This window comes from Melopsittacus undulatus, chromosome 4 (assembly GCF_012275295.1).
Source record: "Melopsittacus undulatus isolate bMelUnd1 chromosome 4, bMelUnd1.mat.Z, whole genome shotgun sequence".
NCBI lineage: Eukaryota > Metazoa > Chordata > Aves > Psittaciformes > Psittaculidae > Melopsittacus > Melopsittacus undulatus.
In genome coordinates, this window is record NC_047530.1 from 70,190,687 (window position 1) to 70,209,092 (window position 18,406).

At 38.2% G+C, this 18,406-nt stretch overlaps 1 protein-coding gene across 3 annotated transcripts in view; it reads left to right on the forward strand.

Moving 5' to 3' along the window:
• PCDH15 (protocadherin related 15) overlaps positions 1-18,406 on the forward strand; it is a 353,847-nt gene that overhangs the window by 256,232 nt on the left and 79,209 nt on the right. For all 3 annotated transcript variants that reach the window (XM_013130209.3, XM_013130207.2, XM_013130208.2), the window contains exons 22-24: positions 705-817; positions 14,914-15,023; positions 15,820-15,960. In XM_013130209.3, the coding sequence (XP_012985663.2) occupies positions 705-817; positions 14,914-15,023; positions 15,820-15,960 (364 nt within the window). The remainder of the gene's footprint in view (positions 1-704; positions 818-14,913; positions 15,024-15,819; positions 15,961-18,406) is intronic.

The following is an 18,406-nucleotide window of genomic DNA, read 5'->3' on the forward strand; positions in this document are numbered from 1 at the left end:
TGTGTGCCTCCACTCATGAAGCAGAGTGTGAGAGACTGAAAAGTCCTTGATCAGGGTAAGCATTACTCAGCAAAAATTAAAACATAGGAGTGTTATCAGCCTTATTCTCAGACTAAAGCCAAAACACAGCACTGTACCAGCTACAAGGAAGAAAATTATCCCAGCAAAAGCCAGAAGAAGGATCACTTTTCTTAAGAGGATTTTTTTAGGGGGGGAGGTAATGTTATTTTTTTTTTGTTTTAATATCAAACCTTGGTTTTTGACATTGATGTCAGAAACACTTTTTCTGTTTATTGGAAGATACGGTGGTTTTTCAGTAAAAAAAAAAAAAGCATAAATGTAGAACAGAATTATATACCATTAAAGAAGGTGAAATTGATTCTGGAGTTCTGAGTGAAGACAGTCTGTGGTTAAATGTGAAGGAAATCCCCTGAAAAATGTACTTGAGGTTGGTGATGTGTTTTGGAGAGGTATTTTTACAAGACTGTTGTATTTTAATTCCAGCTTGCTGTGTACATTTCTAGCAGCTGGTTCAGCTTTTGGGTGGCTTTTGCTTATGTTTTGTTCTTATGCAGTGTATGATTTGCAGTGAAAGAAAATCACATCTGACTTTTTAAACTGAAAATCTGAGAAGTATTGTTGCAAGTCAATATAAAAAGTATTCATGCCTATAGTAAGAGAGTGATTTTCTATATTGTTTATAGCTAGTGGTCATTGCATACGATGATGGAGATCCTGTGAAGTTCAACACCACCACTGTAGAAATTTCTGTACTGCAGCCTTCAGTAATTCCACGTTTTACACAGGATGAATACAGGTAAAGCATTTATTCATTCACATTACAACTGTTTTGGGTTTTTTTTAAGTTGAAATAAGTTCCTGTTTGAATGCTATTCTAAGATATATGGGATGCAAAAATACCGTATGGTCGGTGTGGAAGTGCTTCCCTTGCATTCACCTGAACTTTTGTACCTTCTGCTGTTCATTTTGGCTCATGGAAAAGAATAAGACACAAAAATAAGGTTTGAACAAAATTACCAAAACCCTTATGTACTTAGAAGTGATAACATATTTACTGATATGAATTATTCTCCACGAAATAAATTGGGTGCTGCCCTGAGGAGAGAGCAGTCAGCAATGGAATCCAGCAGAAGCATGACTGTGTAAAATTACATGCAAGACTTCTTTGCAGCACTCCTGTTTGACAAAGTGAGGGTGGCAAAATACTTGAGAGCTCTTCTTTCTCTTACCCACGAGTTATTTTGCAGCCACACATTCCCTAATCATATTAGATAGTGGCAATTTTACTGTCTTAACAGGTTGTCTCCAACTGAAAAGATCTGGACTTTAGGTGACAATGACAGTGAGGAAAGTTTTGTTTGAAATTATCGTCTCAGAAGATGTTAAAAATGTCAGTCATATTTGAGTGTGTTTTGATTCTGTAAACTGTTTATGTGGGATATGAGATAATTCAGACTCTTAGACATTAGAAGGGAAGATGATAGTTATTACTGCAGCTTCATGATTTGATAAAATTTATCCTCTGGCAATTTAATAAAATCAATTCCATTTTCTTAAAATTAAGTTTAAAAAAGTAGTGCAAAATATGATTATTTTGTTAAATTTTGTTACAGAGAGTGTGTTCATAGATGGTTTGACGTCTATATAATAGTAGGAAGTGATATGATCAATGCAACCAGCTCCTGATATTAAGAAGTTGCAGCCTTGCTGCAATATGTGCTCTTGATTCCAATGCAGTGGCATTATCAGTATCAGAATATAGCAGGATTTTCAAAATAGTATATTTTCAAAGCAAACTACTGCAGAAAATTAGAAAACAGAAATTGAATATAATACTATTGGCTTCAGCAGACCTTAATGAGAAGGCTTGCTGAGCTGTCTTAAGGAGTTCAGACAAAAAAATCATTATATTCATGCTATTTTTCCTCATGATTAAAATATTAACATTTTGAAGCAACATATTAAAAAAAATAAAATAGCAAAATACTATTAGTCCTCTACTAATGTCATAATAAATCATGAAACAAATATGAAATCTGAAGGAATAGTGCAAAATTATAAACTTTGCATTTAATGATAGTGCAAATTATAATATTTTGAGGAAGGATTTTTCTTGAGAGGCATAATTTAAATGTAGTTCAAGTAATGTATCAAAAGGTAGTCCTTTGAAAATGTTTCCATTGGTTACTATAATTTCATATATGTCAGTGAATCAATTTCTGTATAATATTTAAAGCCTTTCTGTAATAGTCTTAGCTTCTGGGCTACTATTTATAAGACAAAGGTGAACTGGTCCAATATGCATAGCTGTGAGGAAAAAAAAATAAAATGTGTAGCTACATTTAACAAAGGATATGAAAATGTGGTACTATGGGACCTTTCCATGGTACTCTACATTTTGGGTAAATTACAAAAGCTAATTTATCTAGCCCCAGGAGTCAGACAGAGGTTTGAAACCACTAAAGAAGACTCTTCCCTGCTAGAGGCATATTTAGTAATGCACTTAGTTGCCTTTTTCTTTTATAACTTTATTCCAAATGGCCTTCACCTTTAAGGAGCTTGTCTTTGAATCTTATCTGATGACAAATGTGATCCCCAACAGTATTTTGGAAGAGGCTATCGTGCAGCCTCAGTTCTAGACTGCCCATGCCTCAGAAGTACTTGGAGCATTTTATGATCCACCTCTCCAGTGTAGAAGACGTATCTTGCAGTTATGTCAGCCAACACAATGTTTTTGTTTGCAGGATTGCAAGAAGCAACTTGCAGGTTCAGGAGCAGAGGCAAAGTTTGCATTGCCTTCTGAACAATGAACTGAGCTCACGCTTCCTGAGGCCACCTTGAGCTTCAGTTTTATCCTAGGGTAGGATAAAACTTTTATCTCCCTGCAGTGAAGAAAGCTTGCAGAAATAAGTGGCTCATGTCCCATAATACTCTTAGATGACTACTGAATAACCCATGTTATCTTCTCTTCCATGCAAATTCATCAGGATTAGCTGAATAGGCTAGTTTCTCTTTCCAAAGAAATAGTGCTATTCCATTCTTGGCAAATTCCTTGATGCACATCATTGCAAAAAAACTCCCTAAATCTTTGGAGACAGCAAAGGCATTCACTAATGTTCTTCAGTGTCAGAAAACAAATGAAAAACACCTCATAACTTTCTGGTTCAGTTCTGAAACTTCCCTCAAACATTTTGGAGCAGGACTAGTTTTGATTCCTAAGATTTTCAGGGATTGTCACACTCTGCAAACTGCACTTCATGTTTGGTTTCTTGACAATGATGCAGCCTGAAGCTGGCAGGTTTCATATAACCTTGTTTTTCATTTGACGTGGTATATCTTTAGGGTAAATGTCAGTACAGAGTAATAGTGCTGCTTGCCAAATGATAAACCACTGGGTGCGGATACAAGAATTTTTAAAGGATTGGGAATTAGTGGCTTTAGAGTGTATTAGTACTGATCTTTGCTTGCGTAATTATCATAATCTGGATGATTCCAGGACCATTTTATAGCTGTTTTACAAACTTCATTTCTGTGTATTCAGAGAAAGGTCACAGTTGAACAGTTTTACAGAATAAAGCTGCCTGTGCAGTTGCAGCATGTATTCCAAATCAGAAATAAATACCAAAAAAAATAGGAGAGAGGGGACCAGATGGCATGGTCAAAAAGGCATAGCCTCGTTAGGCAGATAGGGAGATAAAAGTATAACTCTGCCTTGAGCTGTTGGTCTGGCAAGTCTCTGATGTCAGAAGTACACCAGTGCATTTGGGTCTCTGCTTGGAGTCCTGCTCACGCTAACAGAGGCTTTGATTTATTATTTGTGTCTTAAAGTGACTTCCACACAAGGCAGCAGTCAAGTAGATGAGCGTTGAAGATTTCAATTTTAGTCACTAATCTCCTTCTGCATTATTCCATAATTTGGGGTAAATTAATTACTCTCTTTTTCCCCTCACCATCCTTGTTTGGATTGTAAATTATACTGGAGACTTCTAAATGCTGCTGCTCTATACATATAAAAAACAGCAAAGGGAGCCTAAGAGCTCTGAGAACCATAAAATACAACATGGAGCAGTTGCTTTATGAGAAGTGATAAAATATATTTCCTTCCTAATGACTAAGATAGATGACACTAAAGTAACCCCTTTCGTGGGAACTAGCAAGTCAATGCCAAGCATCCCCACATCCTGGGTGCAGCATGCTTTAGCACATTTTCCCCTGTACACTCAAATCCTGTTAGAAGCAGAGCAGCATCAGCTAAGCAGATCTGCTTGATCTGGTCAAGCAGTTTGTGGAGATGCCACCCCAGGGGCAGAAGCAGTAGCATAGTTAACAAGGGCCAGATGATGCATTCCTAGTGCTCATTGCACATGGCCATTTTCAAGCATTATTTGCTTATTCCACAAAACTGCAAAGTGTGAAGAGGCAAAAATCAAAAATAAACAAAGGTCTGTAGCAGGCAGACATTTAACTGTAGATGGCTAGTCCACCTCTGAGCCTACCTTTTACTGCCCAGGAAGGACACTGCTGCTGCTGCTGCTGTTCTCATTGCATCTCCCTGCAGAATGATTGGCAGTCAGATTTTGCTGGTTCTCCATATCACTGACAGCAAAGGGAGGCACAAGTGCTGAACCTGATGCATGGGGTGGTTAGCAGCAGTGTACGGACAAGGCCTGAGCTGCTACTTCCAGTGCTTCTCTCCAGTGACACTGACAGGCTGGAGAGCAAGGGCCCGAGGTTGCTGGGTATAACAAGGTCATGAAGATAGTGGTGCCAGGAAATGGCATGTGAGATTTCTGCATTGCTGCCCAAACCAGGCTGTGGCCATTTGCACATTTTAGTAAGGTTTTTAATGCCGATTTTGATCTCATTCTACTTAGTGCTGGTGAAACAGCCACATCTTTGGCTTCCTTGGAAGGAAGAAGAGCCTAAGAAAATTGAGTAATTTTCAAGGACCAGGCAGGAATGCCAGGAGGCCTTCGTGAATGGCCAAGTTGCTCCTAAGCAAATTCCAGCATAAAAAGGAGGCCTGCAGCAGGTGGAAACAGCATAGCCTGAGAGGAATATAGAGAAATAGTCAGAGCAGTCAGAGATTAAGTTAGAAAAACTAAAGCCCTGACAGAACTCAGTCTGGCCAAAGACTTTATGGGCAACAAGAAAATTTTCCATAGGTACAGTGGGCTTGAAAGGAAGACAAGGGAAAATATGGGCCCTCTCCAGAAGGAGGTGGGAGACCTGGTCACCCAGGACATGAAGAAGGCTGATGTACTCAATGACTTTTTTGCCTCAATCTTTACCAGCAAGAGCTCTAGCTACACTAAGTCACAGAAGGCAAAAGCAGGGACTGGGGAAATAAAATGGTGCCTGCTGTATGAGGAGATCAGGTTCAAGGTCATCTGAGGAATCTGAAAGTGCACAAGTCCATGGCACTGACAAGATATATCCACAGGTGCTGGGGGAGCTGGCAGGTATAGTTGCCAAGCCATTATCCATCATACGTGAAAGGTTGTGTTAGTCTGGTGAAATTCCTGCTGACTGGAAAAGGGGAAATATAACCTTCATTTTTACAAAGGGAAAAAAGGAAGACCCAGGGAGCTACAGGCACGTCTGTTTCACCTTGGTGCTTGAAGCAAGATCACGGAGCAGATCTTCCTGTGCTAAGTTGTGCTAGGCCACTGGACAGTAAGAGGGTGATTGGTGACAGGCCAGCATGGCTTTGCTGGTAGCAAATTGTGCCTGCCAGGTCTGGTGACTTTCTATGATGGGGCCACAGAATTGGTAGATAAGGGAAGAGCAGCTGGCATCATCTACCTGGACTTGTACAAGGCATTTGACATTATCCTGCATGGTACCCTTGCCTCTAAATTGGGGAGGCATGGATTTGATGGATGAGCCACTCAGTGGATATGGAACTGGTTGGATGATCACACTCAGAGAGTTGTGGTCAATGGCTCAATGTCCAAGTGAAGACTGGTGACAAATGATGTTCCTCTGGGTTCAGGTATTGGATCTGGCACTGTTCAACAACTTTGTCGGTGACATAGTGAGATCAAGTGCACCCCCAGCAAATCTGCTGATGACACCAAGCTGTGTGGTGCGGTTAACATACTGGAGGGAAGGGATTGCTTTGACAGGCTCCAGAGGTGGGCCCATGCAAGTCTCATGAATTTTAACAAGGCCAAGTGCAAGGTCCTGCACTTAGGTCAAGGCAATCCCAAGCATAGCCACGGGCTGCACAGAGGCTGGATTGAGAGCAGTCCTGAGGAGAAGGACTTGGGGGTGTTGGTTGATGAGAAGCTCAGCATGAGCCAGCAGTGTGTGTGCTTGCAGCCCAGAAAGCCAACCGTATCCTGGGCTGCACCACGAGCACTGTGGCCAGCAAATTGAGGGAGGTGATTCTCCCCCTCTACTGCACTCTTGTGATACCCCACTGGCAGTGCTGCATACAGCTCTGGGGCCCCAACACAAGACTGATGTGGATCTGCTTGAGTGAGTCCAGAGGAGGGCCACAAAGACGATCAGAGGGTTAGGGCGCTTCTCCTACAAAGCCAGGCTGAGAGAATGGGCTTGTTCAGCCAGAAAAAGAGAAGGCTTTGGGGAGACCTTTCAGCAAACGGGTACCTTTGGGGACCTACAGGAAATATGGAAAAAGACTTTTTACAAGGGCACATAGTGATAGCAAAAGGGGGGAAGGTTTTAAACTGAAACAGGATAGATTTAGAATAGACATTAAGAATAAATTCTTTAGTATGAAGGTGGTGAGGCAGTGCAACAGAGAAGCTGTGGCTGACCCATCCCTAGAAGGGGTTAAGGCCAGGTTTGGCAGGGCTTTGAGCAACTGGGCCTAGTGGAAGGTGTCCCTGCTGTGGCAGGAGGGTTAGAACTAGATGACCTTTAAGGTCCCTTCCAACTCTAACCATTCTAGAATCATTGCCCACTTGCTTGGGAAAATCAAATCAGCTGCTTTTAGTCCTCTTTTCCCAGCCTATTATTTTATTGTCGTGATGGCTCCACCTAGATAACCTTTTGTCTGAGCAAGTAATTGATCCTGAAGTTTCCATTTCTTCCAAACAAGAAATGGCAGCACTTTCAGTTCTTAATTAACAGATCCTAATTAGCGGTGCTATGAAACAATGAACACCACATGTGAAGTGAACCTCAGATGAATATAAAGCTTAAGGGTTTTTTTTTAGCAAGCCTGTTCTCTTTATGAATATGTTCTCATTTTTAGAAAGTAAAAGTTCAAAGGGACTTGGGATCTTTTTCTTGTTTTGTTAATTAATAAGCATCACATCCTCCGCGACTAGAAGGTCATTGCTAATAGCAGTGTACTGCTGCAGCAGGAAATGTTAACCAAAAGCACCGTCATTGGTTCCTAATTATTGCCTGTGGGCACATTAAACAGGTGTTCAGCGATTTCATAGCAGAAAAAAGGAAAATACTGGAAACTTTTAGCTTCTGTTAGTATTGCAGTATAGGTCCCCAGCCTGTTTGAAAAAGATGTGTCCACCTGTAATCTGAAGTTTGGTTCCAGTTTATGTGTTAAGAATTTGAGGCTATTGATGTAAATGTAGTGTGGCATTTTAGTTCTCTGAGTAACAGCACTGCTGTGAAAATGTGTTCTGGTTAAAAAAGGAGATTTTGTGTCATGTGGACTTCCTGCAGTAGAATACTCAATGTAATATTTTCCACTTAATTATGTCTTTCTGTACTACACACAGAGACTGTCCAAGCAAATGGCTATGTATCATAGGATTTCAAAAAACAAAATTATGGAGGGATATCAGGAGTCAGTTGGAAGTTTTATTTAAAGAGTCATTTTCCAGTTGTCTGGTTTACTGCTGTTAAAAGTTATTTATAGTCAAATAGTTATTCTCATTGTGAAATAGGAAATGGGGAATCCTGCACAGTGGCATTGAGGGTATAAATAAGGTAGCATTTCATGCTTTAGATCTCTCTCATTTGGTGCCTCCTTTAAAAAGGTGCCAGAACACCACTCACAATGTCATGCATGTCTGAGGTCTTAGAGAAAGAGCTGTGCTTTTCTTGTAATGAGTATCCTACTACTTAGGTCAGCTTTATTTACAGTGTATGAGAGATAAAGACAAGTATTAATAGAAATTGGTTATTCCAGGGAAAGGAACAGAATCATCGATACAAATTTTAAAAAAGTAAGGAGTCATAAGTTCTGGTCAGAAAAGAGGACTGCAGCTGAGGATATCCTTTGTTCAAATAAAGAGCAGAACAGGAGAAAAAAACCCAACCCATACATATCAGGGATTTGGAGGGGAAGGGCATATTTTTGGGGTTGTTTGCAACAGTGAGATTTCCAAAGCTATTCTCTGACTGATTTACTTTTTTCTCTAACATTTTGCTTTGAGAAGTAATTTGGGAATTCATACCTTGCTTTCTGTAAGTAAGAACATTATTCAGGGAATCAAAATATTTCCTAAATGAAACCATGTGCTGAAGTGGCATTATATAAACTTCTGCTTAGATGCAGTTGGTTTTTCATGAGGCTGCTCGTGAGCTGTAGTTCTTTAAGCCTCTGTTCAGTTAAGGTCTCATTTTTTCCTCCCTGTTACAGTTCACTGCCATTTTAAGTAGTGCTCAGTTAGGAGATCTTTTCCCCCTTGTAACAGGAATGCTTGGGGTTTTAGTTTTGTCTCTCAAAAGTAGTTTGTTTGATAATGAAAGATATAGAGCATCCATTTGGGTGATCCTTTTCCCAAGATACCCAAATCTTACCACTGCTTTGTCACCTTTCCCATAACAGAATTTACATTTACATTTTATTAATTAAAATCCTGAAAATGAGTGAAATACCACTGGTGACATTTTTTATAAAGCACTTTTGAGGTGAGAGGGAAATAGCCAAAGTTTTCCTCAAACTGAAGCCGGGGAGTGATGCATAGGCTCCGACATACATTTCTAACTTGTCTCAGATGTCAATGGAAGCTTGGCTTTAGCAAAATATGTATGACTTTGCCTTTGGAATTGCTATTTTACAGTGGTGTTCTAGTACTTGGTTTGTAATAAATATAAGAAAGCACACTTTGCATCAGGTTATAAAAATTAGGAAATTATTTCTACAGCAGATACTGAATGGTGGTTTGCCACTGAAAAATTAGTGAGCTAGTTAGCAGAAGTGTACTAGAAAGATCATTCTTTTTTCCCTGTTTTTCCTTGTTTTGGTAGTGCTATGTTGCATTTTATTAAAAACTTCTTTTTACGAAATGAAAAGGAAACTCTCATTTTAAGTAATTTTTTTTCCAATGAAATATTATGGTGAAATTAATCAGTTGCATATTACCTGGTTATACCAGAAAAAGTAAACACAGGGTCCAGATCCATGTAGGAAATCTGCTTAGCTGTGCTTGGTGAGGATGAGGGTCAGAGCTTTCAACACCATGTTGCATTTTAATGAAATGTAGAACTAAGTCACTGTGGGAATGTGAATACGGAATATTCACATCTGTAGTATTAAACTGTATTGGCTTTCAGCAGTGTATTATGAGAGAACAAAGCCACAGCATTGTCCTTGATCTTAGAACTGATCCTGTTGGTATCGGTCTGGCTGACAAATTCAAGTATGTAACTGTCCTACATTGTGCTTGATGAGATTTTCTTTTTTTTCTTTTTTGCTTCTGTAGTAATCTTGACAGAAATTTTCATGTCTTTATGTCCTTAGCTTTAATTTAGGAAGATTGGTGGGATAACACAAACATATTATGCCTCATGACGAAGAGTTCACAGGAACAAAGTTTGACATTTGGTTTAAAAGACACTAGGTTATGACAGGGCTTCACTATAACTGTATCCAGATTCCCTTGTCGTCTGTTTTAGAGATAAATATCATGAAAAGGTCAGAATGTCTTGAACCAATCTGAGAATTAAGACAGCAAGTAATGGTATTAAGGGCAGTAAGGAATACATGACCCTTTTCAGGACATTTTGAAGATAAACTGCTTGAAAAATACATCTAATTAAGAAGAAAATACTCTTTTCCAGAGGGAAAAAAAAAATCACTGTCTCTGCTAAAGTGTTCAGATTGTTACAGTTGCACTATTAGCCTCCTAGCCATGGGGGTTTATTGTCCTATGTGTCTAGGTACTTCTTTTTTTGAACATGGACAGGAAGCCAAATGCATTGGTGAAAGTTTTAAAAGAATTGCCATCATGATGTTTACATCTTGCTTTCTTGTTTCTTTACTATTTGTTTTGCTGCACCAGTTAGAAACTTGTACTTTTTTACACAATTTTAAATCTCAGCTGCGTATCCAGACCAACTTAAGTGTTTCTGTTTGTAAAGATTTAACTAGCTATTTTAGTTTCCATATAACTTCATTGTTAGCTTGCCTCACTTTAGACACTGTATGCCTCTGTCTACACTTGACTTTTCTCCATAAAAATACATGAATTCAGTTGGGTTGAATGGCTTATGTATCTTCTTTTAATGCAAAGCATCAGACAGAAAAAAAAAAACAAGTGAAATCACTTCCCATGAGGTGTCAGATGAAAAGTGTCTGTGCAGGAATGGGTATGCTGCTCAGAAACATGTTTCAGGTAGAAGAGCATGGAATAGTTTCAGGTAAAATGCCTTTGAGACTTGAAAGGCCAAAATGCTTTAAGAAGCTGTAATGTGAGAGAAGGTAGGGAGATGGTTTTACCAGGGGAAGTCCAGATGGCATTTTAATCAAGTTGAGCTAAGAATTTTAGCAGTATAATTAAATAAACAAGCAAACAAAAGGACTTAAATTCTGAGGTATGTTTGTGGACCTCCATGAGTGGTAGTATAATCCACAATATACTGTCATCTGAAATCTCTAATACAGAGTACATGCACATCACGCTATTAAACTTCAGTACTAAACCAATTTATTATTGGCTTTGCTGGTTTAAAATTTAATTTTTTATTCAATCTCATGTTCATGCTTTGGAGATGGAAAAGTTTCATGGTGAATTTAAAGCATATTGGATATCAGGCAAATTGAAAAACTGACGAGGGTCTGATGTGCTTAGGAAGGAGAAAAAAGAAGCAGAAAAGGAAAACTTAAAATTCAACTTCAGATGTTAATAGTTATGCTCTGCAATGTATATGACACACGTTCTGTCTACATTTCCTCCTCTGATCAAGATACACATAATTGAGACATAGCAAATTAAAAATTGTTGTAATTTTTCAATTTGTATCTCTTTTCAGTGTTTCTTGTGTATAAATAATGACGTTTAGTCCCTTTGTACTTCTAGTTCAGGGTTGCTTTTTGTTTTTCTTAATGGGCAAGCACATTTTGTGGCATGGTTTCATAGTAAAGCAGAGTAAGTAATGCAGTAGAGGCCTCAAAGAAATACAAACAAATCTTAAATTTGTGCAGGGGTAACCAAATCAGAAGAGTGAGGCAGAAGACTTACTATTGAACATCTATTTTGTTAGTTTAAAATTCTTTCGTTCTTCCCAAATCTGAGGCCATCAGTTACCAACCTTATTTCAGCATGGCACAAAGCCCTTTTTTATGCTTTGCTGCTTTCATGCCCTCTTTTCTCACCACAGGTTGTCAGGAAGGATTTGGGCAGTTTCAGTGAGTCCAGGAATCCTACAGGGGGTTTGTTGCACTGCAGCAATGGGGGCCTCTCCTGGAATCCATTCTATCTTGTATGCTGACAAGATACTGGTTACTGTTTCTGTAAAGACATTAAAGTGAAGACTGACCAGCTGAAATTGCACATTGCTGGAAATGGCATGTGGATGGACTAAATACTGGTCCAAAAATATATTTTGTGATTGTGTAAAATGGCTGTGCAAAAGAAAGCATTCAGGAAGAAAGATTAAGATTATAGGTAGACTGAGTTGCAGCTGAGGTGGCCATGTGGGGTGTGTAATGTGGCAATGTGGTAGTGTGTGTTAGTTGCTGTTTATATCCCATTTCACCCAAAGATTTATGGGATGCAAGTGGATTACCATGTTAATGCACAGGACTTCCTTGCATTCTGTGATTGTATGCATGTGGATAGTCATGCATGTAAGTATTGGGGAGGAATATTAGAAATCACATATTTGAGAAGGTATTTTGTTCAGAAGAGCAGAAAGTAACAGTTTCATTTAAAATATTTGAGATTAATCAGTAAGATTAAGTAAGATTTGAGATTAATCACTGTAAGGCAGTGGTGTACCAATCCAGTGCAGTGATGGTGACAGAAATGTACTGTTAGGTACAGTTAGAGCCTGTGACTGGCAGGGTAATGACTATATTGGCAGTTCTAGTCAGAGGCTCAATAAGGTATTGCAAACATTATTGGACAAAAATACCTTCAGATGCTCTGAATCTTAATCATGTGTTGAAGTCATAGCAGTACCCTTCCCTTTTACTATGTTATCAGTTTTCTAAGTCTTCTCTGGGTGGTTTGGACTGGATTGCACTGCTTTGCTAGCTTCACATTTTCTCACAAAAAAAAACAACAAACAGAAATCTTTATCATCCAATGCAAAAATATTGTATAAAATTGCCCTTGCTTGTCCCGTAAAACAGCTTCATATAGTAGGTCTACCAATAACATAAAAAAAATCCAAAAAAAAACCAAGAGCAAACAAAGACACCACTGTTGTACATCTTAGTCCTTCAAAAACTGGAAAATAATGAACTTACCTCAAAGAAAGCTTTCTACAGCTTATAGTACAGGATAAAGAACAATATTATTGTCAGCTGAATACCCTTGTCTTTTGATGTTCACTTCTCTACAATTCAGCAAAATGTTCTTAAGAGACCAGCTGTCCAGCATGATCATCCATCAGGTGATGCACTGCTCTCATTGAACCTGATCACCTTAGTTAAATCAGGGAAATTAAATCAATACAATCACTCTGGCAATTTTCTGTCCACTCCCTCTATAGCCTCCCCTAGCAAACACAAAAGCTACTTGCTAATTGATATGGATTTATCAATTCATTGAATTCAGATATGTGAGAGAAGTTTCAAAGCCATTTCCATTAAAGGAATATACTGAAAGTGTGCTTTAGATTAAATGTGGGGTTTGTGTATAAACAGTTATGAGTTATTTTGTTCAAATTATATGTCTTCAGAAGAAAAAAAACATAATATATAATATTATATATAGTCAGAGAATCTAAGATTGGGGTGAAGGTAGTCTGAATAGCAGCTCAAGGGAAGAGGCGAAAGTATAGGTAAGCTTCTGACTAGTGTTCTGCAGCAGTTGCTACAGAGAGGCACAAAGTATAAAGGAAAGTCCATCACCTCCAGAGCAAGAGGTTGTGTAGCAGGCACCATTCTACAAACTACTCAGGTGTCTTTTTCTTTTCTTTCTTTTTTTTTTAACCAATAATGAATAATTTACCAGTTGAATTTTTTAACTTAATTCCATATATCCATATTCATCCATATCCATATATGTAGATAAGTGTTATTCTCTAGAACTTTTTCTAGGACGTTCAAACCAATATTCATCACAAAGATGGAAGACAGGTCAAGGGCAGACTGTTGGTCTCTTGGTGTGTGATGGTCTCTCGGGTTCAACAGGATTGTAACCCAGGATTCCAGCTTTCTGCCCTTAGAATGGGAAAATGGGGTATGAGGTGGAGTATTTGAAAAATACCTGGAAGACAAAAAAAGAAAGTCATAAAATATTCTCTGAAATGAAAGCAGATGTAGATTCTGTCCAGAATTTTGAAGACCGGTGCAAATCTGAAATACTCCTTAAACTCTACTCCTACTTAAGGGCCTATCTGAACATATCCTCAGCTGTCTTATTTTATTATATACCTAATTAGCATATTTTTTTTAAATTAAAAGTATCTCTATGTTAGTTTCAATAAAGATACATTTACGTTTATAAATGAGTGCAAAACTTTCCTTTTGAATTTATTTGTTCACTAGCATGAATAGTTTAAAGCGTGAATTCAGCCTATATTTGCTGTGATGACAATCTGAACATTTTACTTGAGATTAGCTCGAGAGTCTCACTTCTTCTTGTTTGCATTTTTTTTAAGTAAATCAGCACAGACTCTTTGTTCATTCTGGAGTAGTTACAGTTTCCTTGAAGAAACAGCATCTCAAAATGTTACTCATTACGTTTTCCAAGGAGGTAGCACTTGAACAATAAAAGAAAAGGAGTGAAGTAATTTTTTTGCTGTGTTTCAGGAGGAAATCCATTATTTATACATGATGAAACTGTGCTGAATATGTGATGCTCAGTTTTCAGTGTTTGTAGGGTGCAAAGGACATGAGATACCAATGTGTTAATAGTGTGATTTTTATTTTTCATTACACAAACTGGTGCTCAGTGAATTGGAAACAGTTTTGTGAATGCTTAAAAGATGTATTTGTCTACTTGGGTTGCAGCTGATTTCCTGGAAAGCATCCTGACTTTTGGTACTGAAATTGATTGGCAGGAGAATTTTTGTGTCTTTCTGAAGAGTAGAAATTTGGAGGTAGCTTTAAAGTGCTTACTGTTTCAGTGATAAAGGTTTAACCATGAACGATTTTTCTTGCATGCATTTCTGAGAGATTACTGAGGCTTTTTAGTAGTAGGGGTATCATAAAAGAGCTATTATATTCTACATTTTACTCGCAATTTATCAGTCTATGGTGGCTCTTATGTTTCTGTTGTTTTCAACAAAATATTCCCTGCTTTTCCATTTCTTGTGTCAAAGAACCGTTGTATCTTTATATTGTCACCTCTTGTCAGTTAGACTTCTTGCTGGTTTTTGAATTTGCAGAGGTGAAGGCTAAATGTTTGCCTTTTTAATATGCCTTTTTGTAATAACAGATATCTCACTTTGGCAGCCTAATAGATGGATGAAACTGCTAACCTGAGGAGTAAGTTTCAGTAATCTGCTGTTCAGGCAACTGGAAGATAACACAAATAATTTTGTTCTATTCTGCAGACCCCCACCAGTGAGTGAAAGTGCACCGAAAGGAACTGTGGTCACTGTTGTTACAGCAGCTGCCTTGAACCAGACAATTATATATTCAATTGTTTCAGGAAATGAAGAGGGTAAGTGCTAATCTTTCAGTCTTAGTGGTTATGATGAGCCTAGTGAGTGCATCAGAAGTCTTCAAGAAACAGTGATTAGAAATAAAGCTGCTGAGGTGAAATTCCACCTCATTTGTACAAGCAGGAGGGACTGCCATTATCAAGCCTTTAGAGATCAGATAAAGATCAGATTTCTTAGCAGAATTTCAATAAAAATTAGAAGACAATAAAATTCTCACTGATGCAAAAATTCACATCGTTGCCACATGGTGTGAATCCATGGCATAATGAATTAAGAATATAAATAGCTTTGATGGAGTTGTAATGCTTGCTTAAAAACCTATTTTAAGGCATTATAGACTTTGTCATGCTGGAGACACACCTGTTAGATTAGAGCCTGCTATTGAAACAAAACATCATTCCTGCATTTCCATCCTTCTCAAGTACTCTTCATGATCCACCTTGAAAGCTCTATGAAATTATACTGAATTATTTGGAGGGATGTGGAAGAATTCCCCATTCCATACTCATTTTTGTGAAGGAGGACTGTTTGTCTTGTCTGCTCTTGCCAGCATCTCCTCAAGTTAGTTATTACAGTACCAGGTCAGATACAGCTGCTGTGCTTCTTTGAAGACAGCTTCAAAGAAGAGTTACACAGGCTTTTAGAAGCCTGAGGGAGGAATGGAAATGACTTTCTGAAGCCAGTCACTATTCAGAGAATAGTGTCATCACCAAATCAGAAGCACTCAGGCATTAAAAAAAAAAAAAAAGTGTTTATGCATCTTAGAAAGTTACTTCTGTTTTTGCTGGATTTCAGATGTGTTTGCTATTAATAACAGAACAGGCGTGATCTCAGTTAAAAAGTCTCTGGATTATGAAAGTGTGAAAAGTTATGAGCTTCGAGTTCAAGCAGACTCCTTACAAGTGGTACGATCCAATCTGCGTGTCCCTTCCAAAAGTAAGCTTGAAAGTTCTTATTTTTAAATCTCTTTTTAATATACATATGTATTGTTATTTTTAAGGATATTGATAACTGCACACTAGCTAGTAACCTCGCTTTATTATCAGGAGTACAACAGTGATGATGGTATGTGAGCAGCGTGCATTTGTGGATATCTGTGCTTGTTTTCCATACATCATGCTGATCAATCTTGAGCTAAATCCTTACAAATCTTGTCCATGTTACATGTTTATAAGTCTCACTGGTACAGATTAAAATCATGTTTATATATAAGCAGAGTGTTGATGGCATGAATTGAACATTTTCAGTGTAACAAGGGCTTTTTATGATGGAATGTCACAGTTACTTTTTTGTAAACATATTATACAGCCCAAATACAGACTTCCTCCTGGGCTGGTATCATCACAGCAAATGTTGGGACACTACCAAGAGGAATGGGGAGCACATACACAGCAAGGGTGACAGGAATAAAAAGACTCCTTCAGCACCCCTGAGGGTCTGCGTGGATTTATTGCAACCCTGACTGAGAGCAAACTAGAGGCAAGGACCTGCTTGTGACAAAGATAAGAAGGTTTTTGTTTGCAGGATCTCTGGGCAGGAAGGAGTTTATTTACAAACTGGTTTGCTTTGGCTCTCTCTTATGCTGAGGTGTTTTTTTTTTTTTTGTTTTGGTTTGGGTTTTTTTTGTTTTGTTTTTTGCCTTGGATAGTTTTCCTTTTCTAATAAAAGTAAGTTGAAAGTACTTTTTATTATTTTTATCACCCTACCTATAAGGCAAAAAAGGTCTGGAAGGTCTGGATTTCAAACATCTGGCTCAGTGTCCTGTTCTATCTTATGCACCTTCCTATTAAGCTGCAGTTGGGCCCTAGTTTAAAAAAACAAGAGCATCAAAAAGTATTTTTGTACACATCTTTACAGACTGGGATTGTTGTCTCCTTTTTTTATTTTTTTTTAATTATTATTATTATTATTATTTATTTTTGGTCTCTGTGAGTCTCATGTTTTTCCTGCTCTTGCATCATGGATGTAATGAAAATAACCTCAAGGCAGACCAGTTTTGCACTGAGAAAAGGACAATGAGGAGTTGAACATTTGTTTAAAGGCCATGAAAGTATTACCTCCTTTCATTTCAAATTGGATGCAAGTTCATTTCAAGTCATGTTTCTGCAGTCACAGTTATACCAATATGAGCTGTGGGCCAGATCTGCTGCAGGTGCCTGATGCTTTTTTTCTCTGCATTTCCACCAGTGTTAATTGTAAAGCAAATCTTTAGCACTGGAAAAAACAGACTCATCCTGACCAAAACTACCCCATGGACTAATAGGTTGAGCCTCTTCCATTTCTAAATGTCTATCCAAGGAACCCTGCTGTACCATCTCATAGCATTTGCCATTGTGTGAGCTAAGGAATCCCCAGGAGGCCAGATTTTTGACACCTGCTCTTTATTGATGCCTGTGTGTAATTCATTCAATAAAGGACATTGCATGGGTATTTTGGAGCCATGTAATACAAATGGAGTTCAAATTTAATTCAGACTTCAGTTTTATGTAGATAACCAATATGTAGTTATTTGTCAATCCAGGGGGAGATACCATAAACAGTATGCCACTACCAGTCTGTTCCTAAACATCAGTGAGATTTGGGCACTTATCAAAATGTGTACGTAACAAAAACTCCTTTAAAGTTTTGGAAGCTTCCAGTAGTATAATGAGCAATTTAGTTCATCTTTTAAAGCATTACTGTATTTAAAAATGGGGATAGTGCCAAGGAGGTCTGTATGGCAAACCAGGGGCAAAAAATTTCCATTGGTCTTTTTATCTGTCACTAATGTTAGACTGTCACCTTTGCACCTGCCCTGAGCAGGACATAATTCATTGTGCTTTCGTCCAGGCACAGAGAGCACTGAGCAAATTAGGACGTAGAGCACAGTGTGATTCTTTTTTCTCCTTTGCTTCAGGGAAAAGTGAGCTGTGTCAGCTTTTTTGCTTATGTTACTCACTTTGGGCTCTTTGGCATATTGGCAGGCAGAGAGCCAAAGTGTCACCCCATTACTGTCTAAGGTGACAGGGTTGTTCCATGACAGAGCCTTTTCAACATTGCACGTTGTGATCCACAGAGTTAATAGTCTGAGGGTTAAAAAGGAAGGGCCATCTTTAAATAATGGGGCTGATTCTGCTGTCTTTTTTCTAGAATTAATCTTCTAATCATTGTTCTGATGGATACAATAGTAGCTACGAATATTAGGAAACCCATCTCTAGCTTATCTCTGTGCCAGTTTGTGTATGCTTATGCTTAAGAGTATTGTGTGTAGATTAGAGATCAAAATGCAGATTTTTCAGGATACTGATTTAAACAGGGTGCAAGTCTGTTTCTTCTGTATAGAGGTACTACTGTAGAACATGCTTGCAATACTGAAATTGGTACTTCATGTAATCTTATAGAT